Consider the following 27235-nt stretch of genomic DNA (forward strand, 5'->3'; position numbering starts at 1 on the left):
AGCCCTTTTAAATGTGTTTTTAGTGGTGAACTCTCATGGTTCACTTAAGCACCAAATTTGATCTCAAGATTTGGAAGTGATAACTTTGCATTTTAAAAGTGAAATGAGGATTTTTCTTGAACCTTGTTTGCTGGAAATTTTGGAAGGTTTTGGCCGAGTCTTGGATTGGAATTTGTCTTGTTTCCTCTAGTTTTAAAGTGAAATTTTGCTCAACATAGCTTGGTAATCAATTGCCCTTGAATGTCCCTTTAAAAGGAGCAACAAGTTTGAATTAAAAAGGGTGAAAAGTGGAGCGTCATGCCAAGAGTTTTTTGGGAAATTTCACTTGCTTGATGTTCAAAACTTGGAGGATTTGTTGGTGTCTTTGCTAAGAAATGAATGGTGGTTTTGGTGAAGTTTTGACTTCATAAGTTTTAGTAAACTTGAATGCTCATTTATATATATCAAAACTTGGGCAAAAGATTAGGAGTTAAGGAAGTGAAAGTGTTTTTCCCTCCCACGTGTGTTTTGTTAAACTCTTAAGCAGTTTGGCTAACTTTTGAATCGAAAACTCTTATCATGTTTTGTTGACCTTGGTCGATCAATCCTTGGTTTTGATGATTAACAAACTAAAATGTAGATTTGGGCTAATGTTTTTATGTGAGCAATTTGTTAGAACAGATTCTTGTGGCAAAAAAGAAGAAGCAAAAACAGGGCACTCATGTGGGACGTCCGAAAGGAAGCTATCGGACGTCCGAAAGGATGAAAAACATCAAGAAGGAAACTCTGTCGGACGCTCGTGAGGAAGCATCGGACGTCCGGAAGGATCGGACGCACGCATCGGACGTCCGAGAAATTTCGCAAAGATTTGATGACTCTCTGACGACGTTCGGACGCATGGTTCGGACGTCCGACAGGTGGTTTGGACGCAGGGTTCGGACGTTCGACAGGTGGTTCGGACGTCCGACAGGCCAACGGCTAGTTTTGACAGCATTTAATATTTGACCGTTGGAGAGCCTTTTGGAGCCATTTCTCACCTTCTATAAACACCCCAAAGCACAAGAAGACAAGACTTTTGCCAACACAAAATACAAGCTTACAAGTGAGATTTTTGAGTAGAAAGATTCTTTGTTGGTTGTATAAGGGGTTGGGGAAGTTGGGTTGTGAGGTTGCTCAAGTGAAGGTTATTCTCTAGGAGGAGTAAAACCTTGGTGAAGGTGAACCTATCACTTGAAGTGGTAAAACCTTGGTGAAGGTTGCCTCATTTGTATAAAATAGTTCTTAATTGGGTGAGTGATCTTTCAAGTGTAGGTTGTTGAGGGTTAACTAGAATAGTTGTAAAACTCCTTGGCTCAACCAAAGTGTGTTTGGGGTGAGGAAGGAGTGAGCCTTCACTTGTACATCTTGGTTAGCATCGCCATCTATTGAAGAGGCTATTGGATTGATATTTGGTTTGCATTTCTTATCTTTTCTCTTTAATTAAGTTTTCTTTATTGTGCTTAAATTTGATATATCTTTGTGCATCATTGTGAAATTATTTGTACTCATTGGGTTGCACCAGGCCTTACAATTGGTATCAGAGCTTGGTCTCTTTTGATCAAACTTAACCGCTTAGAGTAAAGATCATGGCAACCATAAAAGTTTCTTTTTTAGAAGGGCAATCTATTGATAGACCACCTATGTTTAATGGTTCTCATTTTAGCATGTGGAAACAAAGAATGATGATTTTCTTACAATCCGTTTATATTGAATTATGGTATGTGGTAGAAGATGGTCCTTATGAAGCCAGAATAATTGACTCTACCACTAATTTGAGTAGATTAAAGACTAGACAAGAATTGAATGAAAAAGACAAGAGATACCTTTCTTTGAATGCCAAGGCCATGTGTATATTGTACAATGCATTAGATGTAAATGAATCTAGTAGGATTAAAGGTTGTAAATCAGCTAAAGATATTTGGGATAAATTGTGTGTATTTCATGAAGGTAACCAAGATATTAAAGAACAAAAGAAATCTTTGCTTGTTTCTCAATATGAATTTTTCAAAATGCATCCTCTTGAAAATGTTGATGAGATGTGTAGTAGATTTTGTGACATTATTGAAGATCTTAAATTGCTTGGAAAAGAATATTCTTTGGGTGAGAAAAATAGAAAGATTTTGAATGCCTTGCCAAAAGAATGGGAAAATAAAATAAATGCTATAGAAGAGGCAAAGGATTTAAATTCTATGTCCATTGAATCTCTTGTGGATACCCTAATCTCTTATGAATTAAAGCTGAAATTCAAAGTGCAAGAGGAAGAAAATGCAAGAATGTATAAGAGAGGCATAGCTTTTAAAGCATCTCAAGTGGGGGATAACCCATCCTTCATGGGTAATGAAAACATGGAAGTGGACAATGATATAACTCCTCACATCAAAAGTTTCAAGAAGATCTTCAACAAGAGAAGTTCAAGAGGAGATTGCAAAATTACATGGGATGAATGCAATTCAAAAAGAGAAAAAGAAGAGTTGGCCCAAATGGCACTAATGGCCGTTGGAGAAGATGAGGTAAGTTCTTATCACTCTTCTTGTGATGAAGATAATGAAGATGATGATGTGAAAATTCTTATGATTAAAATGCATAAAAGTTTGAGAAAATCTTATGCTAAAAATAAAGATTTGAAAACAAAAATAAATGATTTGTTGGAAGAAAACTCCAAACTTTTTCAAGAAAACAAATGTTTGAGAATGGAAAATGATGATTTAAAAAATCAAAAAAGTGTTTTTGATTGCAAAAATAATTTGAAAAGGAAGTTGGAAGAGAAAACAAAGTTTTATGAAAAAATGTTGGAGGAACAAAATGTGTTAAAGAAAAGAATTAATGACTTGAACGAGTTTCTCCAAAATGAAAAACAAACGTTTTCTCAAACAAAAGAAAGCAAATCTTTTCAAGGTACAAATAAGTTTGCTATGATAAGAAGTAAGAAAATTAGTTGCATTAAATCCACCTATGTGCAAAATACTTCTATCATGTGTCACTTTTGTTGCCAATTTGGACATATGCAAAATGATTGCTATGTAAAGAAAAATATGAGAAAAGGTATGAAATCCATGTGGATTGCTAGATCATGTTGTTCTAACTCCCAAGAACCCTATAAAAAATTACAATTGGTATCATGAAAGTTTTGTTATTCTATATGGTCTTGATTTGGAAAATAAAGGGGGAGTTTGCTTTTTGATTGATGTCAAAAGGGGGAGTAGGATTTATTGAAATTTCTTTGTATGTTGGCATTTTCTAAGGGGGAGTTTTATTTGAACTTATTTGATCAAAGAAATCTTCATTTTGTTTGTCATCATCAAAAAGGGGGAGATTGTTGACCTTGGTCGATCAATCCTTGGTTTTGATGATTAACAAACTAAAATGTAGATTTGGGCTAATGTTTTTATGTGAGCAATTTGTTAGAACAGATTCTTGTGGCACAAAAGAAGAAGCAAAAACAGGGCACTCATGTGGGACGTCCGAAAGGAAGCTATCGGACGTCCGAAAGGATGAAGAACATCAAGAAGGAAACTCTGTCGGACGCTCGTGAGGAAGCATCGGACGTCCGGAAGGATCGGACGCACGCATCGGACGCACATCGATCGCATCGGACGTCCGAGAAATTTCGCAAAGATTTGATGACTCTCTGACGACGTTCGGACGCATGGTTCGGACGTCCGACAGGTGGTTTGGACGCAGGGTTCGGACGTTCGACAGGTGGTTCGGACGTCCGACAGGCCAACGGCTAGTTTTGACAGCATTTAATATTTGACCGTTGGAGAGCCTTTTGGAGCCATTTCTCACCTTCTATAAACACCCCAAAGCACAAGAAGACACAAGACTTTTGCCAACACAAAATACAAGCTTACAAGTGAGATTTTTGAGTAGAAAGATTCTTTGTTGGTTGTATAAGGGGTTGGGGAAGTTGGGTTGTGAGGTTGCTCAAGTGAAGGTTATTCTCTAGGAGGAGTAAAACCTTGGTGAAAGTGAACCTATCACTTGAAGTGGTAAAACCTTGGTGAAGGTTGTCTCATTTGTTTAAAATAGTTCTTAATTGGGTGAGTGATCTTTCAAGTGTAGGTTGTTGAGGGTTAACTAGAATAGTTGTAAAACTCCTTGGCTCAACCAAAGTGTGTTTGGGGTGAGGAAGGAGTGAGCCTTCACTTGTACATCTTGGTTAGCATCGCCATCTATTGAAGAGGCTATTGGATTGATATTTGGTTTGCATTTCTTATCTTTTCTCTTTAATTAAGTTTTCTTTATTGTGCTTAAATTTGATATATCTTTGTGCATCATTGTGAAATTGTTTGTACTCATTGGGTTGCACCAGGCCTTACATGTTTTGACTTACAAATGAAGCACTTTTGAATCTTTCCTTGAGTATTATCTTAGTGGTTAAGTGAAGAGAGTTTCTCTCTTAATTTGACAAGAAATTGAGCATGCTTAAGCAAAGTGTTAAGGGGAAATTGTTTGGCCTTGGTTGAACGATTATAGGTAAGCATTGATTGTGCATGTCTCAGGTATTTAAGAGGAATTCAAGGGAAACCCCGAGGAGAACTTGTGAAAGATTTCTCTTGTCTTGCTGATTTGACTATAGGTGAGTGTTTCTTGCATGTTGTGCTTCCAATGACTATGTGAATTGTTGTGAACATTTGCTTGAATGTTAAATGCTTTTCAATGATTGTAAAATGGATTTTCAATGGGCGAGTGTGTCTTTTATCACTCTCGACCTGAGTGAATGTGAATTCTCAATGATTAAATGATTGAATGTTACTTGTGCATGAATGTAAACCTTTGGCTGAACTGGGCGCTTGCCCTTCATTGCTAGCCTATTCGAGCCAGAAGCGGACTCGGTCGGGTAGGTTGGTGACCCTGGGCCACTGTTTTGGGTATACTCGAGTATGACCACGAAATCTGGTAGAGTACTAGCCAGTGAATGAAATGCCATGAATGACTGAATGAAATGAACACTGAAGAGATTTTCACTTTTAAATATTTTTAAATGTCGGAGGCATAAGAGAAATGGATGGCGAATGAATGTTTGAATGACTGAATGAATGGCTCTAAGTGAGCACGTATTCTTTTAATGATTGAATGATTGTTTTTGATTGATTGATTCTTACGTGCAAAGTGTGGATGTAATATATCCACATTTTATCTACATAACTGCTTGTTTGGGAATCTCATTGAATTTTTAACTCATTCTATTAGTTTTGTTCTCCTTACAGGGGTGGAGGCCGGAGCAAGTAAGTGTGAACTAGTATGTATAGTTCTACTGTAATTGTACTTTTATAGAAGAAATGTGAGGACCCGAATTTTCTTATTTTTATTTTATTTTATTTTCTGGTTTATTTAATTATTTACTCATCCATTTTCTCTGAATAATTTATTTCAATCATTTTAAACTTATTTACATCGAATAATGTCTCAATTATATTTTTAGCACGTCTCATTAGTAAAATTAATTTTTCTAGAGCTCGTTTAGCTAGAAATAAGGAGTACACGTTTTTCGAGACTATGTTCGATCCGAGAGTACATTAGTCTTGGAGAATTAAGAATTATCAGTAGTAGACTAAGAAAAGTTAATTGAGAAATTAGATGTGAGTGAGTTAAAATTAAGCGTATACCGTGCGCGCGTCAAAAGTTTTTCGAAAGACGCGCTAGTACAAATTAATTAGAGATTTGAGAAATTAATACTAGACTCATGTGAGGGCTTATGTTTTTATTTCTAAAATAGTTATTTTCATGATTTATTACCTTATTATTGGTTAGTTATACTATCGTTACAAGAATTTTTTAGAAATTGCACTTTATCGCGCACAAATCCGAAGTAAGCGTTTTCGCTTGCGCGATTAATTGAGAGATTTAAGACCTTTATTTTGGGGTTATTAAAAATGAATAACAATAGTATGAATGGAAGTGCATTAGAGGTTTAGTGCATTAGTGAAACAAACTCGGGAGGAATCGAGCACGAAACGCGCGCGTGCGCGCGCGGAGGGAGAGTTGACTTTTGAACACTTTTGAACCACACATTTAAGCTTCTCAAGGAAGCTTCATTTTCAGCAAACACACTCTCTCTCTTCACTTATAGCAGCCGGCCATCCAAGAGGAGGAAGAAGGAACCAAAGCTCTTCACTTTCTTACTTCATTTCTTCATCAAATCACTCCAAAATTTACACACAACTTGCAAACCACTTGGAGATCAACTTAAGCTAGGAAAGGAGCTTGTTTTTCACGGTTTTCTTGGGCTTAAGGTGATCGAAAATTTCTACTCTAGCCATCTAAGGAGGTAAATGATAATCAACCTCTTGAATCTTGATTTATATAAGTTGTATTGCACTTGTGAGGTCATAGATTTATATGGGTAGCTTTATATTGTTGGAAATCTTGTGAGTGGGCTCTATGAAATCCCACAATGGCTTGATGAACTGATTTGATGAGATTTGATGTTATTTATATTGGATTAGTGCTTAATATAGTGAAAATAAGTTGTGTTGTGAAAGAAAACTCAAAGGAAGTGAGATGAGCAAAAGTGACGATTCTGCCCCTGTTTTACCATGACCATTAGTGCATTTTTTTGTGGTTCAATTGACTTGATTTTTGATATAAATATGTTGTGTGGGTTGTGTGGAAAGTTTCCACCAAAAATCATCCAATTTGGTTTGCCAAAAGTTGAGATTTCGAAAATGTAGCAAAACTGGAAACGTAACCAGAGCCTCTCTGGCAGTGATTTTGTTTTGGCCATAACTCTTTGCTCCAACGTCAAAATCGAGTGCCGTTTGCTGCATTAGAAACTAGACACTTCCAGTTTTCCAATGGTATAAAATGTATGCCCTGATTCTACCTGAGTGAGCTGTACAAATCCTATAAAATTGCCTGTTCTGTTTCTCGTCTGTACTGGAAGCTCTGTTTTGAGCTGCGACTTGATGCTCAAATATGAGCTAGTTGTGGATAGAATTTTAAAATGATTCCTTCTAAGAAATTGTAGCGTTATGAATGTAGCTTTCAACGCCACTAACCACGCTCAATTCTGAGTTGAATTGAGTATGTTGTGCCTGGATTTCAGAGCTATCTTTGTGAAAGAAAACCCTAATTCGGGACTGATTTATAGCTAATCTTGATTTGGGAGTTGTTATTTCGAAACTCTTGGTGTGAATCACCTATCAAAAATATTTTGAATGTTTCTTAGACATTGTCTTCATAATTGGACCATGTTTGAAAAGATTTCATTGGCCAAATGTTTGAGAAAAGGGAGATGAATGCACAAGGCAGTTTTGCCTTGAAAATTCCTGGAAGTGTAATGATTTTGTTAACTGACTCCCCGTGCGAATTTTTGTATGAGATTTGGTAGAGGAATAGCTCTCATATGGTAGGATAATACTACCAAATTTGGTGCCATTCCAAGTCCATTTTGATGTTCAACCAAAGTCTTAAAGTTCTCATTTTAAATCTGGAAAACTCTTGGTTGGTGAGAAAATTTTAGTAACTTTGAACCGCTATATGTTGGTGCTCAAAACTCTGATTCTTGTTCCTCTTATTGTGTTTTAAACTTTGATTATAACTCTAATTGAGTTCCAAATTTCAGAGGATAGTTCGCATTGTGTGAATTTTGCGAATTTCCAAACTTTGCCAAAAATCAACCCAAAACTGTCTTGGTATTCCAAAACAGCCTCTTGGACCCAAAATTTGAATGTCTTCCATTTGAAATTATGGAAAAGTGCCTTCTAGGAACTTTTAGTACTTTGGACATAATTTCCAACGGTACCAAGTTTTCTAATTTTGGATTTACAGAGAATGAGATACGATTTTTCAAAGATTGCTTGTCAAAACTGAAATTTCCGAACTTAAAGGAAATTGAGTTTTTACAACTCACCTTTTTCCTTCAAGATTTCTTGACCATTTTACACTTGATTTCAAGATGAAAATCAGATTTTCCTTGTATTATTAAAACCCCACTTCGAGCCTCTATTTTCGAGAAATTAAGGCTCATTCTAGGATATCTTCTTAGATTATACATGAGTGCAATCTTCCTTGGTAATTAGGGGTTTTAAGCGATAATGTGTAATAGTTCGTTATTATTTGCTCAGACGCTCAAGGGGACCTTCAAGAGGAACTCGAAGCGGACGCCTAATCACTTGTTTGAGCACTTACTCACTTGTTTTGAATAGGTGAGTGTTCCATATAGGAGTACGTGATTTGAATAGTTTTATGACATGTTTACTCCATGGTCATTATGTGTTTAACTGTTAAGTGCTACCGATAATTGCTTCTATGAACTTTTCCACCATTTTAAGGTGAGTGTGTACTTTATCGCACTCAACTTACTAAAATGATAAATGTCTTCAAATTAACCATGAACTATTACCATTTACTGTTCACCGTTTACCGTTAACTGTGATTACTTACCGTTTACCGATTTACTTGATTACCTGGTTATATGATTACTTGACTACTTGATTACTTGATTATCATAAATTACATGTTCATATGAAATTACCGCATATTGCTTACGTGTTTAAGTGTTAAGTATTACTGATAATTGCTCATATGAAATTGCCACCGTTTTAAGGCGAGTGTGTACTTTATCTTACTCAACTTACTAAAATGATAAATCTTTACCATACACCAATTTACTTGATTACTTGTGCATGTTGTAAGCTCTAAACTGAATTGGGCCCTGCCCTTGGTTATTAACCTACTCGAGCCAGGATTGGACTCGGTCGGGTAGGTTGGAACCCTGGGACACCGTTTCAGTATACTCGAGTACTACCACTGGAGGGATAAAGTGATGGCCAGATAAACCAAGGGGACAAGGAGTTATGAGGTGAAGTTGACTGAAACGGTTCTACTGGAACACCGTATCCTTCAGTATGTGTTTATTTCTGTATCATGAAAACTGTCTTAGGCGAGTGTGTACTTTATCTTACTCAACTTACTAAAATGATAAATCTTTACCATACACCAATTTACTTGATTACTTGTGCATGTTGTAAGCTCTAAATTGAACTGGGCCCTGCCCTTGGTTATTAACCTACTCGAGCCAGGATTGGACTCGTTCGGGTAGGTTGGAACCCTGAGACACCGTTTCGGTATACTCGAGTACTACCACTGGAGGGATAAGGTGATGGCCAGATAAACCGAGGGGACAAGGAGTTATGAGGTGAAGTTGACTGAAACGGTTCTACTGGAACACCGTATCCTTCAGTATGTGTTTATTTCTGTATCATGAAAACTGTCTTATTGTAAATGTGCCAATGTGAAACCTTGAACCATACTTATGTTATGCTCAAATTACTCGTACAATGATAACTATCTCATGTTAAGGTGCCAAATATGCAATCTTGAACTATACATGTGGTATGCTCAAATTACTTGATTTATTAGAACTGCTAGAGTGTCTTGGAACCTCACTGGGTTGTGTAGCTCATTCCACGTTTTTGTTTTCCTTAACAGGGTTCGAGACCAAGAGTACCCGTGAATGGTACTAGATTGTTTTCTTTTGAAGACCTTAAGTCGTATTATAGCGGATGGTTGTAGTACATATTCTCTTGGATTGTATTAAGCTTGAAGGTTAACCAATTGTAAGCATGCAATATTTTGGAGTACTTTAATTATATATTGAAGTTATTTTAAATATTTCGAGTTTTTGAATTGTGGATTGTAGTGAGTCTTGGCGAGAGTTGGACAGGCGTTCTGCAGATACCCTTTGGTTCGCCTTAGGGAGAAGTGAGGGGGTCACAAGAAATGTATTTTGGAGATTTGGTATTGTAATCCTATGTTTCACTTTTGGGTTGTAAATTAAGTTTGAATTGGAAACTTTTATGTAAATTTCGAGACTTGAAAGGTTGTTTCAAGAACGTTAGTGAGTGTGTCCTGCTGAGAGTTGGGCAGACGGTCTGCCAAACCCTTGGATACACCCTAGGGGGAGGTGGGGTTGTCACAGATGGTATCAGAGCTTTTATTGGGCTCATGCAAGGAGAGGGTTCTCGGACTGTAGGAATTGACGTGTAAGTGTGGAATAAATCTCTGTTATTGAGGAAAATTAGACATGTATGTTGGGTAGGAATCTCAAATATGGTTGATTTCCTCTTGACACTGGTCAGCTCGAGTGGTGAATTATCCTATTTTTTGGATTCTCGTACCCGGTACCAAAGAGTTGATATCTTTATAATAAGTCGATATCACGAGTAATATTGAGATACTTTTGGATGACGAAAGTCAAGGTACGGGGAATGCGAATAGTCTAGATTTGGGATATATTGAAGACATCAGTGAGATTTAGAACTCTTATTATTCCGTGTACACACCTGGTTGTACTTCTTTGAGTTTTGATTAAGTGCAGTGTATGAGTAATTCTTGGGGTTTAATGTCCAATAGGGTAACGTTGTTAGTTGCTAAGTGATGATAGAATCTAATATGCGAGATACGAGAATTCAATGATGGGTTATGTACCTTGACTAATTCAAGAGACCGAATTGAGAACATTTTAACCGAATATGGGATGCTTGTAGAGGAGATAGTACAAGTGAATGTAGCAAAGGGAAGTCAAGGGAATACAAGACCTAAAGAATCTAATCTTGAGCCTGAGAAAGGGCAACTTGCACCCGAGGAAGAAATAGAATCAGTTGGTTCAATAATGACCTAGGTTAGAAATTCAAGGATGTAGGACGAGGGTGTAGGTAGTTGGGATGACAAGCCATTTCTTGTTTTACCATTGTATGCATTTTGCTAGTAACGTATCAATACTAATGTGTATAGTATTTGCTTTGTCTTATGCACTTGATTTTGATCAGATTGATATGTAAAGTATCTTTGTGACTTGATGAACGAACTTGAAGAGCTATAAATATACTGAGTGCACTTCCTTATCTTCGGTTGTGTGATTTAAAAATGTCTTTCTTTTTCTACTATAGCCGATTCATTTTGTTTATATACTACATAGCTTGTTTTGACAAAAAAAAAAAAAGAAGAGAAAATGGAGGGAAGACGAAGTCATGGATGTGGGGGTAGTCGTTGTCGTAGGGCTAGGCAAACTCAAGAACCAAGAGAAGAACGAGAAGTGGCAGCAAAGCAACAACGTGAACCAAGGGCCGAAGCAAGGGATTAGGTAGCGACGGCCATACAACGAATGACTGATATTTTGACACGTCTAGTGGAACAATAGGGTCAAACACTTGTTATTGAACTTAGGGATCCTGAGATAGGAGAGGACAGGGCCCTAGAGTGTTTCCAAAAATTTTCTCCACCGATGATTGGTTGAGAAAGGTATGGCAAAGAAATAGATCCGAGCTCAATCCAAGCTAGGTAGGCAACCCTCAAAACCAACCATTCGCATGGCTAGACCATCTAATACCCCTACTTCTTGGGGGAAGAGATCTCGCCTTGATAAGAACAAAGGCATTCATATCTCCTCACCAGCTTACTTTTGGTGGGAATTTGAACTTTTCAAAAGCCATGGATTAATAAAGGTACAACATTTGTAGTGAAAGGAGAATTATCCCTTGTAGGTATATTCATCCTCCAACACTTGATTCTTTGAGAATTTCTAATGAAATTGAGAGATGATTACTTCCATTGGGTGGTATCCTTATATTGCTATTAACTATCTAGCTTGTGTTGAGTTCACTAGAGACTTTTATGCCACTTTTAAATTTGAGTTGTCTAACAAGTTTGCTATGGCAACTCCCAATGTGATTAGATATCGATTGCTAGATATGGGGTTTAAGTCGGCAATTAATGAGTTTAATCTGGCATTTGGTTTCATTGATAGGGCATATTCTAATTCTAGGGAGTATGTATAGAGTGTTTGTGATTCTAATTCTAGGGAGTAGCCATTTTACTCTACCCATATTGGCATATGGCGGGATATGTCTGTAGATCACAAACATTATGATTCCACCCAATCTAAGGGTTCTTTCCTAAAAGACCCGATTTTGTGTTTCATTTATCGTTTTCTAACTTAAAGATCGCTCGATTGTCCAAGTCTAATTTTTCTTTATTTAGTGCATGCTTAATAATAAGGGTTTTTAATCTTACTAATCATGATTTGCATTTGGCTTATAACATGGAAACTTTAAATTTGGTTTGTTTAAAAAAAATGGGAGTTGTGGAGTTGGTTAATTATGCGTGGCAGTTTACTCCTTTGGGACTCACAAGTTCCTCCAAGACGTGATTCCACTCACACTGGTTATTCTTCCACTCTTGGTGTTGTTGGTGGTGATCCTAGTCCATCAATATCTGCACCACCCATACCATTTTCTTGGGATACGCAGTTTCAAGGCTTGCATGCACAAATTTAGCAGATAGACAGTCATCATGCTAGTGTCGAGCTCCATATTTCTAAGATGACTCAGAATTTGGCTACTTACTTCTATTCCATAGGATTCACCTCACCTTTTGCTCTCGATTCTTAGTAGTGTGATATCTTCCTCCTTGTTCAGGAAAGCATCATTGTGCTTTTTCTTCGTCTTTTATTCTTTATTTTGTATATTAGAGACAATGTACAGTTTAGGTGCAGGAGAAGGATTATGTTATATTGGTTTTACTTCACTTATATTTTTCTTTCTTTATTGCTAGTTTTCTCTTGATGGCTTTGATGAATGCAATCAAGATGCAAGCATAAGTACTGTAATTATGCTAGTTAGGTATCTCATTTTTTTTACAATGAATTTGAATGATAAGTGTGCTGGATTTGACATATTTTTTTAACCATTTTGAGAGATTTTGTGCCTGTTAATAAGCTTTTTATTCGTATTTGTTCTGTTTTCTATTGTTGAGTGGTTAGTGCAGATTGTTTTCTCATTCTAAAATTTGCTCTATTATGTATGTAAAGACCAGATTTTTTTTGAATTTGATGTAGGAAAATGACAAGGGCAACTAAAACTTTGATGCAGGAAAATGACAAGGGCAACTAGGGTTAACCCTTTTTGACTTTTTTAAAAGACTTGCCTTTAGTTTATTGACCATTTGTGAGCCATATTTGAACCATTAACCTTTTCTTTGTTTAATAGCCATAATTGTTATTTGAAACCTCTTATTGAACCTTGTGTCAGAGTTCACTATATAGGGATTTGATGTGTTGATACAAGGCAATGAATTGGACATAGCAAGTGTTGACAAATGAAATTTGCTTTAAGGGTGTTTACGGTTGTTCTCTAAAAAAAAGAGCAACATGCAAGGAAAAAATGAAGAAGAAGAAAAAAATGAGAAAAGTGTATGTTGTGCAGAATTTTTAGGCATAATTGACATGTTGTGATCATTGACGAAAGTGCAAGAATATGCCTGCACTTATTAAGTTGGTGGAAATTATTGATATGCCTTGAAAGTGTGAATTTTTGTGCATTTGGCCATTGGATCCATGTGGTGACTTTTTGACATCCTCTTTGAGATGTTTACATCTCAATATGTCTCTTTATCCTACCCCTCACTCCAAATCCCCATTACAATCTTGTTCAAATCGCTTAGATTCTTATATTGAATTCATAGATGTGATATTCGAGATTCTTATATTCAATTGACAGATGTGATATTTGAGCAAACTTATGGTAATGTTATTTCAGAGTGTTGATTTGAAATTTGGATTATACCCTATACACTTTTGAGAGTAATGAGTGCATTTGTCTAAATTCGTATAAGGATAGTTGAGTTAGGTGCATATAGATTTTGATGAAATTGATGGAAAAGTAAGATGCTTGTGCTGGTATGTTGGGTTGCAAAGTGTCTGTGTTCTTGATTCTGCTTCTGAGTTATGATATGCCTGAGGACAAGCATAGGTCAGGTGTGGGGGAGATCGATAGGGTGTATAATGTTGTTTAAATTTGTGAACATGCTTTCATTAATTTGGCTAAATATTGTGTAAATTGCTAGATTCTGCTCAAATTATGCATTTGGTGACAATTGTAGAAATTGGGAGTAAAAAGGAGCCAAAATGGTGTTTTCCAGAAGACTTGTATTCAGTTAGGTGTGGGCGTGTCCGAAAGAAGTTCGGAAAGTCTGGTATTTGGACACGTTGACATTTCCAATTTAAATTTCAATTCCTACCTGACTTGAGATTCCTTTTGCAAACATGAAGACATCCAACTTTGGTTAGGAAACTATTAGTTTTCTTTTGTTTCTATCTTTTATTTTCTTTTTCCAAGAAGAATTGGGAAAGTTTTAGACAACTATCAAAAGAAGGAAACAATCATAAGAAGGGTTCGGCTGTTTTATTTTTCTTTTTCCCTAGCAAGACAACGACTTTTGCTCTCCGTTGGTACCTGTAATTATTCATATTTTTGCTTGGATTCTCTCCATGAGGAGCAAGTAAACTCTTTTTCTAGTCAAGGGATAACATAAAGATTTGGTTCTACAATCAACTATGAGATCGAATTAATTTTATTATTTCTTATATTTATTGGTATTTGTATGTTTACTGGATTAATTTCTTATGATTGTTATGTTTAGTTAAATATCAAGGGCCCGATATTTGATTGAACTAGATAATCCACTATCAATTAAAATAGTTGAATCCATAATTGTTTGGCTATTTTAATCCTTATGAAAACTGGTATAATTGGGTTTGTATGAAGAAAATATAGGATCTAATCTAAATAAACTCTCATAGCGTATTTGTTAGTTAAAACTAGACTTTTCTAGTTTTTACTATAATTGAAAGATTAAATCCTATGGTCGTACCCAGAGTTATCTCTTAATTAGAGAGGTAGTTAACGGTTGTACCTTAACTACTGACAAAGAAAGGAAAAATTGACTATCAAAGTTTGTTGATAGCTATAACTAGTTTATTAATGAATGATTGAATATATTATTGCATCAAGGATCAATTGTATGAACCATCTCTAAAAGTTAGTCTTTTTGGCTAGAGCTTTGCTATTTATTGATATTTTAGTTTAATACCATTTAATTATTTTTAGTATGAATTAACTATTTATTTTAATTTTTTAAACCCCCCCCCCCCCAAATTAAATCTTCCTTTAAAAGAAACAAATTTTCCCCAATCCCTGTGAAGGCGATTCTGCTCATTTTTATATGCAAATTTTTATTTGCTCGAGTAGATAATTTATTATTGACTAGATTTGTCATTGGTCATAATCCGATTTTAGGCATGAAAATGATGATTTTCTCATTTCAAGGGCCCCTTCTAGTTATAGATTAATCATTAAAGACACTTTCTGCGGGACTGCAAATGTTAATAACTGCAAGTCCTTAACTGCAAAAGTTATTTACTATGAATCTCAGTTACCTGTCAGCCTTGTTTAATAACTCAATTCAATATGTAAATTTAATGGATTTAGATCTTAACATATATGTATGATAAAAAAATATAATATTTTAATTTAAGATATGAAATGTATGATAACCAACAGTTTCAAATTTGTCTGGGTTCAAGTCAACACCAATTATTCTTGAAGCTCTGTATAGTCTTGCTCCTTCTGCAACCTGTTATATGGATAGATGCACTAAAATTACGACTGAGGAAAGATTGAAGTTTCTTAATCAAGGGATTTTGGATTACAAAATTGAATTCCTGCAAGTCCCACAGTTCCTAGTCCAAAAATTACAATGGTAGAACCCTCTTCAATTTGTGCGAGCTTACATGCTGCACCAATTCATGTAAGTTACATCTAAATTTATCTGACAGATAAACCCCCCCAAAAGTTACAAAGAAAGAAAGAAATCTTGTATAAATTAATTTTTTTTAATAGCGGTTTAAGGATTGCAATTTTTAAATGCAGTCTTAACAAACTAAGTTTGACCTGAAGCAACTTTGCGAGGTTAGTAAAAAGCAATCATTATGGAAGAACACAGTTTTGATTCCCACCAACTTCTTCTTGTCATCAACAAAAAAAGTCAAGTTCTTGTTTCGTAGACATCGACCGACTACCCAAAATTATATAGCAAGAGAAAATTACACAGCTGTAAGTGGTAATCAAAATATAACCGTAAATTATCACAATTATAGTGCTGGGCCTGTACCATCGCTTTGTTGGGGGACGGAAGAATCATGGTAAAATAAGCCACTAGTCTTTTGGGATTGAATATCATCCAGGTTTCTGGCATAGTTGTCATCTCAATTGGACATAGAATGAAAAACTGTGTCCCTGCAGGTCGATTTTAGCTCTTAAAGACTTGGATATGGCACGGATGAGCTGATTAAAGGAAGACGAGGTGCTAATTAACATTGGCATGGCTGAAACTTGGGACTCATTGTGACTTGTGACCTCCTTCTTTACCAGCAAATTAATGCGGCAACTTTTGTGGAGATTTCCGGTGATTCCTACACGATGGAACAGGTGTTACTTTTTGCAGATTCTGTTCCAAGTAGGGAGTGATTAAGCCTCTCTCTGGTTAGCTAATGCTATTCACATATAGGTACGCCCAAATAGAGGACCTGTAATGGAGATGGTTACCTTATTGTTGTCCAGTTTATTTTCATGTTAATCATATGGTTCTCAACGTAAAAAGTCATTTCACCCTCTATTATCTTTCTGATCCCGTAAATTGTAATTTTTTTTTCTTGCTTAGGATCATCCGATTGAATCAGGATAAGTACTTTTTTTATTTAACAGCAAAAGAATGCTCACTTAACATGAAGATATACTGAAAATGACTTCTAGAACAGGGGGATCCCCGTTCATGATCATCGTGGTTAGATTATTGGAAATCTTGCTTCTATTGAAATGTTCATTTTCCATTACTTATGTTGTCCATCCAGATGATGCAACGGAGGCTTTTACCCTGGAGGAGTAGATCAAATGCCTGGTTGATGTCTTTGAAGCTGACTTCATGTGTTATAAAGCCATCCAAATTAAGTTCCTGCAAAAAGATTAGTACAATTACTACCAACACATTCATTTTTCCCCTCTGTTTCAGATTCGAAGATAAAGTATTGATTTGTTAAATCAAGCCAAACAGATATTACCGGGGCGGAGCAATTCTTACATGGTCTAGATACATCTTGGCAAAGCTTGAAATGTCTGATTTTGGTTTCAGCCCTCCAAAAAGGCATCCCATGACAGTTCTTCCTCTGAGGATCTCATAAGCATTGATGCTTAGTGGCGAGCCATGCATCTCCACCCCGAGTACCACCGTCTTCCCACCACCCTTCCATTGCAGTCCGAATATATGTCAACCAGGAATGTTATAATGGGACGTTGCAAATAGAAAAATTTTAATGAAATAACAAATCTATGGCCTCATCTTTTGCTATCTCACAGTAAAGTGCCTAATTGTCACATTAGTACACGAGGACACATTATTGTTAATTTGCTCTATCACATTAGCGAATACCCTTCAACTCCTCCATTCCTGAGTTAATATCTTCTTTACCCGACTCTAATGACTTTCTTGAGTTCGTAAAAACCACAGAATAAAGACTATTATATATGCTGTCTGTGGAGGGAAAGGAGTGAGGTTTTTATCTTAGATCTTTAAACTATGAAGCAAGAATTACAAATAGTATGAGGTCAAGTTCAGCTCGACAAGTAATCTGTTTACAATGTGGGGCATCATTATGGACAGAGAGCGATACCTGCCGGGAACTATTGAAAGCATCAGCCATTATGGATGCTAATCCAATGCACTCGAAACAGTAATCTGCTCCTCCATCCGTCATCTCCTGAATTACCTATCCATGTAACACGAGAAAGGATGTCTTATTTTAAGTTACCTATGGAAACTTTCAGAGATTGGATCTCCACGGAGACTACTTCAAATTGTATCGTATCACAAGAAGTAGAGAAACACGTTTAGTAGAATATTGAACATCCACCTGGCTAACTGATTTTTCTCCACAAGAGGTCGGATTAACAAAATCAGTGATTCCAAATTTTTTCCCTGCATCAATGAACATGTTTACAGAATCTGGATTAGTTGCTTTTTATATCTCATGCTATCCTTGGGTCACAGTTTGCAGACAATTGAACTTCCCCATGAAATTTCAAAGGCACGATAGAAACATACCAATTTCGAATTTTTCTGGGTTCAAGTCGACTCCTATTATTCTAGAAGCTTTGCATAGTCTTGCTCCTTCTGCAACCTGTCATATAGATGTAGACAACTGACTATTACAAAAGGGCGTGAGATCTTGCATAATTTAGGTCATTTTGGTCAGGGGAATCATGCTACCGCAAGTCCTACAGCTCCAAGTCCAAAAATTGCCACTACAGAACCCTCTTCCACTTGTGCAAATTTACATGCCGCGCCCACTCCTGTTCCAAAACCAAAATTATCATCCTTATTCACTAATAACTGCAGTTAAACTCCAAAGTAAGAATATAAAGGAGAAGAAATGTCAAGTTAAAAGAAAATTAAATCACCTTATGTGGGTTAAAAAGAAAATAAAGAGGAAGAAATGTCAGGTTAAAAGAAAATTAAATCAGCTTATATGGGTTAAACTTCATGTGCAAGTGTGTAAATCAATAAAAGTTAACCTCATTGGATTCTTCTAATTAATTCATAATTTTACATCTTCAACATCCTAAAAAGTATATTGTGGCACATGTCTAAAGTTTTTTATTTTTTTTAAGCCATCAATTAATCGGAGCTGTTCTTGACAAATCAAGATTCTTTCAAGCACATCTTACTTCCTCTGTTTTGTCATTAGTGCACTAAGAACTGTGCCTTAACTGTTTGTACGAGTAAATTTAACTGTACGGATACAATGTTTTGTCCAAATAAATTGCTTCAATAATTGAAATTTTGCTCTGTAGTCAAATTCTTCTAGAATCTATATTTTATTCTGATTATACACAATCATCTTGTATCAGAAAATGACAATTGTTAAAATATGACAAATTGAGTACTAGACAAATAGACCTTGACATTGACACTAAGTTTCACACTTGGGTAGATCCGGTGTTCAAAGACCTAATAGTCCAAATTGTGTCACACCACTTAGTGAGATGGCGTAGCACAATTTGGAGCATTGGATTTATGAAGATCACAACTATCCAAGTTTTGGCCCGACACTAAATATGTAATATATGTCTATAATGAAGACTTTTTAAACATTTTGTCTGAAAAATTAGCAACTAGGCAGCCAGGAAAGATTAAAAAAAAAAAGAAGAAAGGCAAGAAGACATTCGTTGTAGGCTTTGAATTGAGAAATTTGACGAGGAATTTGAAGTCTCACCAGATCAATTTAGTGTTTTGGATTGCTTAAGAGATATTTGGATTTGTAATTTACTAATTAGCTAAACGCTCTTTAAACACTAGAATAATTTGATGATTGATGGAATTAAATGTCTCATAAGTAATCTAAACAGCTAGGGAAATTTTAAATACTTCATTAAATCCCTTAATCCACACAGCCTAAAAGTTTTTCAGTACATAATATATTGAAAACAGAGGATCCACGACTCACCGGTTGTAACCCCACAGCTAAGTAGGCAGGCCTTATCTATGGGAATCTCCAGGCTCATTTTCACAACTTGGCTGATGTCTACCACTGTATACTCAGCAAAGCTGGAAACTCCAAAAAAATGATGAACAATTTCTCCATTCATATCAGTAAACCTACTGGTTCCATCCCTTGGCATCCCTTCGTAGAATTGCACTGGAAATTTTGAACAAGCATTGCCCTTTTCAGACTTGCAATCTCTGCATTCACCACAGTTCCTCTGAAATATTGGTAGAACCAAGTCACCTCCTTTTACTTCCTCCACATTCTCCCCTACACTCTCCACAACACTAAAATGCCAAGCAAAATTAAACAGTTGCACATTCAGAAACTGGAAAAAAAATTATGAAATGTGATGGAAGTTGATATCTTACCCTGCTGCTTCATGACCGAAAATTCTTGGAAAAAATGAAGCAGGACCCTGGAAATGGCATATCTAAAACCTTTAAAAATGGATTTTTTTGTAAAGAAAGGAGTTGAATCTGAGGTGCAAATTAGGTGGGACTCACGGCAGGAGTTTTCCAAAAGGTTACATCACTGTGGCAAAGGGATGTGCAAAGAATCTTGATTCGAACCTCCCAAGCCTTAGGAGGAGCTACTTCAACTTCTTCCATCACAAGGGGCTCACCAGCTTTTCTTGCCATTGCAGCTGTAGGAGATCAACATAGCACCAGAACAACATGCCAAATTAGGAAAATATATCTGCAAAAGCTTAGCACCCAAGTTAAAGATTATGCTGCTAATATGAGATAAATCATCTATTCAAGGAATTAATAAGATACCTTTGCATCTTATGGGCTTCCCTGCGGTATCCCATGCTTGGAATTTGACCTCCATGATTGAATTCTCCCACTTTTCTCTGACTTTCTGATTGGTTTCAGCTTTGATGACTAAAATGACTATTAAGTAGGCAAAAGTTCTGGTTTGAGGCTGCTATTGATTTCAAATATTTGGTCCCATATCATGCCTAAAGAAAATGATCCCCGTTACTATAGATCCTTGTTGTAGTGACGGGTCGTGGTCGCGTTGTGGTTACAGTTGTTCCACATCTATCGTAGCGGTTGGATATTAGGTGATATGCACGTTATAATATATAAAAAAATTTTAAAAATCTGAAAATATTACTAAAAATAAAAAAAAATCATAAAAAGAACAATCAAAATATATCCGAATCGATTCCGAGTTGACTCAGATATTTTGACCGATTCCATGTTTCGCGGATTCAAATCGGCCAATATCGGCTGAGTCAGAATGAGTCACCGTGAATATGGAATTATCTACGATTAGAGGATCAGTGTCGTCCTGATCCCCTCCATTCCGATTATGATTGGCTTAGATGGCTAACCATGCTATAGATAATTAAGATAGTTGGGATCGTATAGTACTTGTACAACCCACATTCGGAAGCTTTGCATTATTTAAGTGGCAAAATTTGCTGTGTCAGACAGTCGTTGTACCTGTAGATTATTAGAACTCACATTCTCGTGGATCGTTGACAAATACTGAAAGGTTGAAGGAAAGAGGCAAATAGAAACAACAGCTTACAGCCGTACAGATTTGGATGGTTGATCAATAGTGTCTAGCTTCATTAGGTAAAACTGTCAAAAGAGTTAAAGAGTACCATGGTGCAAACTTTGAATCCTGGTGCATTACAACTTGCCAGTATTGATTCAACTTTAACTTTGCTTAGATAACAAATTGTAGCAGTGACTGTGAAAACACCCATCTTAGATTTTTGACATAACATGATCGCCGAAATTGAAGCTTGAATAAATGAAAATCATCAGTTAGGCTGTCAAAATTTTTGTAAACCATAATCTTGGACGATTATGCTGTCAAATATTGGGCTAATTAATGGTACAAATCCTTCGATTCTCTTTCCGGGTCCGGGACCTCTGGAATCAAGATTAATTGTCGTCAACAAAGGCTATGCTTGGCCTATGACGCAGGCCTAGAAATAGACATGATTTTGCTGGGAAGATGATCAAAAAGTCAGAATGTGTAGGTTTGAAAGCAGAAATCTGGAGGCTGCTAAATAAAAAAGTGATTAGGAGGCAGGCTATGGTTGATTGGGCAACGTAGCACCAACTCCTAATAATGATTTTAGGGAATGTTTATATTGACTAATAATTATGCGGAAAATTATGCTTGTAGGTACTATAGAATAACATTATCAATCGGTTAAAAGAACCATGCATGTGGCTTGTGATTCTACAAGATGCAAAAAAACAACATCATCAATTGATTAAAAAAAATCGTCTGATTGAGACGGGATAATTTCAGAAACCTCCCCTGAGGTTTCTAACAATTTCACTGAATTTCCCTAAGATTTGAAAAATTACACCTACCTATTTGATAGTTTTAATAACAAAACCTTAAAATAATATTGACTTGGTCAAATTTATAAATGAATACCCAAAAATGCCCTTGTGTAATGAGTTTTAATTTACTTCCCTATACAGTTATAAGATTATCTAGAATAATTATGAGGAAAAAGTGCTTACTTTTCATGTCCATACCTACTATTTGATAAACAACTATAATAATAATTTTATCACTATGATAGGATACTTTTGATGGTATTTTATTATTGATTTAGATTTATAAGACATAAAAGAAAATGTTGAAATAATTCATTTTGAATTTATAAATTTTTTGAGTAGTGGGATTGTTAGAATTTAGTAGTGATTTTGACCTATTTATTTTTGATTTATTGTTAATTTTAATATCAAAAAATAGAAAACAAAGATCAGTAAAAACATTAGATTGCATATAAAATTAACTCATAAAAAAATTAATAGTTCGACATTTCGTTACAATAGAAAATAGAGGTAATAATGGTAGTTCTATAGTTTTATTGACAAAAAAAAAGGAATAAGGAGGAAAAAGAATGAAAAAATAATTTTAAAATTCATTCTAAGTATAAGCATACAAAACAAGGAAATTTCATTAAAACATTTAAGCCAGTATTGTCGTTTCAAATGATAAGGGAGGTATGTGTAATTTTTAAAACTTTGAGAGAGCTTAATGAAATTATTAAAAACGTCAAGGGAGGTTTCTGAAATTATCCCGACTGAGACCAACATTAATTTTCTGACTAAAGCACTATTTTCTTGACAGTGCATCGGATCACCAAATACTTTGATCTTTGCTTGTTTGTTTTTTCATACTCTTCCTCCTTTCTTCTATACTAATTTGAAACTAGTTTTATGCACTGGTGTGAACGCTGAAAAGTCCCTCGGATGGAATACCGGTTCCCTAATGGTGATGTTTATTGTAACTAATTACGCTTTTGAAGAGGGTCTTTTTTCTGGCAAGGGGAAAGAAGATCCCAAATAAGCCAATTATTAGCTAGTCGAACAACCGCCAAGAAAATATGAAGATAGATGTTCTGTTGCTATCAATTATGATGTACATGATCCAAAAGAGGATAAAGGAAAAAACAGACGGGATATTAGAGACCAATATTTTGAGTTGCACTTGTGCACATGCATTACACATTTGGGTGCGCCACCAACCAAATATATAGTTAAAAATGTCTTAAAAAGTTTAAAGCCGATTCCACCAAGCAAGCATGATTGATCCTTGCTTTATTTTAAGGGATAATTGCAGAAACCTCTCCTGAAGTTTCTGACATTTGCACTAACATCCCCTGTGGTTTGGAAAATTACACTGACCTCCCCTGAGGTTACCAATACTTTGCAAATCCAGTCCAAACGATTAAAATATTGTTTTAGGGAGTGAAATTAGAAGTTTTTACCAAAATTGTCTTTTGTATTATATGTCCAATGAATGACAAAGTATTACAAATCAACTAACAATTAAAAAACTTTAAGGAGTATAGTTTATAGACAAATACGCATTACCTATTTAAAGTACCGGCTCTTTATGGGTATTTTACTTTCAAACATTTAATTTAATACAAATACAGATTTGTATTTATTTTCAAATACTTAATTTTTGTTAAATACAAAAACTACCAATCTCTGTTCTATAAAAATATTAATATAACACTTTTTCAATTTTAGTTACAAACATTTATGTATTTAATATAAATTAAATTATTCAGAATAAAATGCCCATAAAGAGTCAATGCTTTACTCATGTAATGGATGATAGCCATAAAAAATTAATACTTTATGGGTCTTTTTTTAAAAAAATATTTAATTTATATTAAATAAATAACCTACCGATTTCCTTTTTGCAAGAATATTACTGTAACACAACACTTTTTGAATTTTACTTACAAACATTGATATATTTATCATAAATTAAATGTTTGAAAGTAAAATACCCGTAAAAAGCTGGTAATTTAAATGAATAATGCGTGTTTGCCCATAAAGAATCGGTAACTATTTAAAGTACCGGTTCTTTACGGGTATTTTACTTTCAAACATTTAATTTAATACAAATATTTACGCTCAAATACAGATTTGTATTTACTTTCAAATATTTAATTTTTGTTAAATACAAAACCTACCAATCTTTCTTTTGTAAAAATATTAATATAACACTTTTTCAATTTTAGTTACAAATATTTATGTTAAAATATTTATGTATTTAACATAAATTAAATAATTCATAATAAAATACACATAAAAAGCGAATACTTTACTTATGTAATGGATGAAAACCATAAAAAATTATACTTTATGGGCCATTTCTTTTTAAAAAAAATATTTAATTTATATTAAATAAATAACCTACCGATTTCCTTTTTGCAAGAATATTATTGTAACACTTTTTGAATTTTATTTACAAATATTGATATATTTATCATAAATGAAATGTTTGAAAGTAAAATACCCGTAAAGAGCCGGTACTTTAAATAGGTAATGCGTATTTGCCTATAAACTATACTCCTTAGAATTTATTAATTGTTAATTGATTTGTAGTAATTTGTCATTCATTGGACATGTAGTACAAAGGACAAATTTGGTAAAAACTTCTAATTTTACTCCCTAAAACAATATTTTAATAGTTTGGACTGAATTTGCAAAAGATTAGTAACCTCAGGGGAGGTTAATGTAATTTTTCAAACCACAGGGGAGGTCAATGAAAATGTCAGAAACCTCAGGGGAGGTTTCTGCAATTATCCCTTATTTCAATTTACGTACATCATAACCTCTGCAATTATCCCTTATTTTAATTTACATACATCAATTATGATGTACGTGATCCAAAAGAGGATAAAGGAAAAAAGAGAGGGGGTATTAGAGAACAACATTTTGGGTTGGACTTGTGCAAGATGCATTTGTCAGGACGCAGAAATTGATTACATAATTGTTCCAATTGATTTTCCCCAATTATAGAACGTTGTCGTTTCACTTAAGGTTCACTAGAGTCAATAACAAGTAGGATGATGTCGCAGTAAGCATGAATAAGTAGGACGACGTCGTGTGAAGTGTGAGGATCCGAATTTTTATTTTACTTAGTTTTTATTTTATTTTACTAGCTTATTTAATCATTTATTTATTCGTTTACTCCGATTAATCTATTTCATTTGCATGGAACAATGTCTTATTTTATATTTTAAAAACGTTACGCTGGTAAATTCAATTTTTCTACGGCTCGCTTAGTAAGAAATAACGAATACATGTTTTGCGAGGCAAAATTCGGTCCGAGAGTACAATGATCTTGGAGAATTAAGGATGATCAATAGTAGACTAAAAAAAGTTAATTGAGGGATTAGAGGTGAGTGAGTTAAATTAAACTCAATTAGGAGCACTAATGGCCTCCTATTCATTTGTTGACTTTTGGGTACCAAAACACCTTTATGTCATTTCTTCCTTTCACTCCATCACTTCACCAACTACCACACAAAACCTCTCTTTCTTTTCTTTTCTTGGCCGGCTCTTCCTCCTCCCTTTCTCAACCAAAATTGCAGCTAGATTTCTTCTACTTTTGCTCTAAGAACACACTCCAAACTTGCTCCTTTTCTTGGTTCATCAAACAAGCTTGAAGGGTGACTTGAAGGAGGAAGGAACTTTGGTGGTTTAGAGCTTATACACTAGTGGTTGGTCTTCATCTCTTGGAAGCAAGGTAATCCACCAAAGCTCTCATCTTTTCCTCTCAACTTATCGTAGTTAGTTAGTTCTATCTAGTTAATCATTAGGTTGTTGATGGATTCAAAAGAACCTTGACACTAGGTAGAGGAATTGAGGAGGCTTCATAGGTAGAAGCCTTGAGGATTATTGTGTGTTTACTTGTTTGTTTGGTGCTTGTTTTGATGAGTTATGGCTTAGTTTTGGTTGGGAAGTTGAAAAGAAAACTTGAGGAAAGGAAGAGGCTTGCTGGCCAAAATTTTGCTAGTTGATTCCCTCATGTTAATTTCAAATTTTGTTGTTATTTTGGTGCTATAATGCTGGTTATATGTTGGTGTTTATGTCTGTTAAATATCTCCCAAAAAGCATTTCAATTGGTTGAGTTAAAGTAGGGGAAAGTGAGGATGCAAATCTGTAAAATTATCTGATCAGGAGACCAGACCAGTGTGCACGTTTTGGCCCATAACTTTTTGCCTGGGAGTTGAAATCAAGTGCCGTTTATGGCATCTGAAACTAGACTCCGAAAACTTTTATACGGTATAAAATACACCTTCTAATTCATTTTCTATGAGCCATAGTGAACCAGCAAAAATGACTGATTTTTCCCACTATTCTCATCCGAGAAACAAGTGTAGCTGCAGTTTGTAGCTCATTTTCTCCTATCTTGCAAAGTGAATTTTAAGACAGTTCCTTCTAGTGAATTTTATCAATTTGAATCTAGTTTTCAATGCCATAAACCACACTAAATTTTAAGTTGTGTAGCTTTAGATATGACCAGATTTTGAAACTATGTTAAGTGCTCCAAAACTGGAAATTTCGTGAAACAGGTTCCAAAAATCAGCTTTCTTAAAACTGTTGTATCTTGGTGTATAAAGGTCCAAATTGAATTCTTTTTGTTGTATTTGAAACTAGATTTGGAGTTCTATTAGTGGTATAAATTTCAAGGGCTGATTCTATTTTTATAATTTTTTTCGAATTTCCAAAATTTACTGAATTTGCAAGCTGTTTTGCTCTGCCCTGTCTGGAACAGTGATTTTGAGCTAAAATTTGAATGATTTCGGATTGGAGTCTGGGAAAAATGAGTTTTAGTACATTGAATCTAGTTTCCAACGGTATAAAGTTTCCAATTTTTTGACTTGCAGAACTCGAGTTATGATTTTTCCAAATGGCATCGCACTAAGCTGGAATTTTCTGGTTTCAAACAAAATACTCTTTTAAAAACTTTCAATCTTCCTTTGAGATTGTTAGGCCATTTTAAGTTTGATTTTATGGTTGGATATAAGGTCTCTTTGAACTTTAGACCTTCATTTTGAATCTTGGTTTCCAAAGGATTAAACCTCTCTTGATGCGTTTTCTTGATTGTCTAACTTTCTTGGTTTATTACACCTCATTTCATACTTGAGAAATGGATTTCAAACCCCAGTCTTATACCCTTGATTTCCATGAGATTGAATGTGAGAACCCTCACTTTAAAATATAATTTTCCTAAACTACATGCTTTGTCCTAAGATTTAAACCACTTATTGTATGCCCTACTATTGTACTTTACATGTGTTACAACAATTCCTTTGTATTGACTCTCATTTTAAAACACAATTTTTCTTATCTACATGCCTTATTCTAAGACTTAGACCACTTATAAGATGCCCTTGCATCATATTCCCTATGTGTTATAACATTTCCCATGCATTACATTTCATTTCCTTTTATTTGAATTAAAACAACTTCTTGAGTTGGTTTTAAATAATTCACCACTTGTATTTTACCAAGTGTTCTTTTATTAGTGGTAGGGACT

The 27235-nt window shown here is 35.1% G+C and overlaps 1 protein-coding gene across 1 annotated transcript; it reads right to left on the minus strand.

Annotated features, from left to right (window-relative positions):
• Nucleotides 1-16631: 16631 nt before the first annotated feature.
• Nucleotides 16632-20237, minus strand: LOC113778723 (alcohol dehydrogenase-like 2). The gene is made up of 10 exons (XM_027324205.1): nt 20179-20237; nt 19906-20045; nt 19771-19817; nt 19361-19686; nt 18124-18206; nt 17959-18034; nt 17768-17832; nt 17528-17623; nt 16939-17100; nt 16632-16812 (listed from the first exon to the last, which is right to left on the minus strand). Exons 1-10 carry the CDS (start codon nt 20231-20233, stop codon nt 16681-16683), a joined length of 1182 nt encoding a protein of 393 aa, XP_027180006.1. The 5' UTR covers nt 20234-20237; the 3' UTR covers nt 16632-16680.
• Between the last annotated feature and the right edge of the window lie 6998 nt (nt 20238-27235).

The sequence above is a fragment of the Coffea eugenioides genome, chromosome 7 (assembly GCF_003713205.1).
Source record: "Coffea eugenioides isolate CCC68of chromosome 7, Ceug_1.0, whole genome shotgun sequence".
NCBI classification, from domain to species: domain Eukaryota; kingdom Viridiplantae; phylum Streptophyta; class Magnoliopsida; order Gentianales; family Rubiaceae; genus Coffea; species Coffea eugenioides.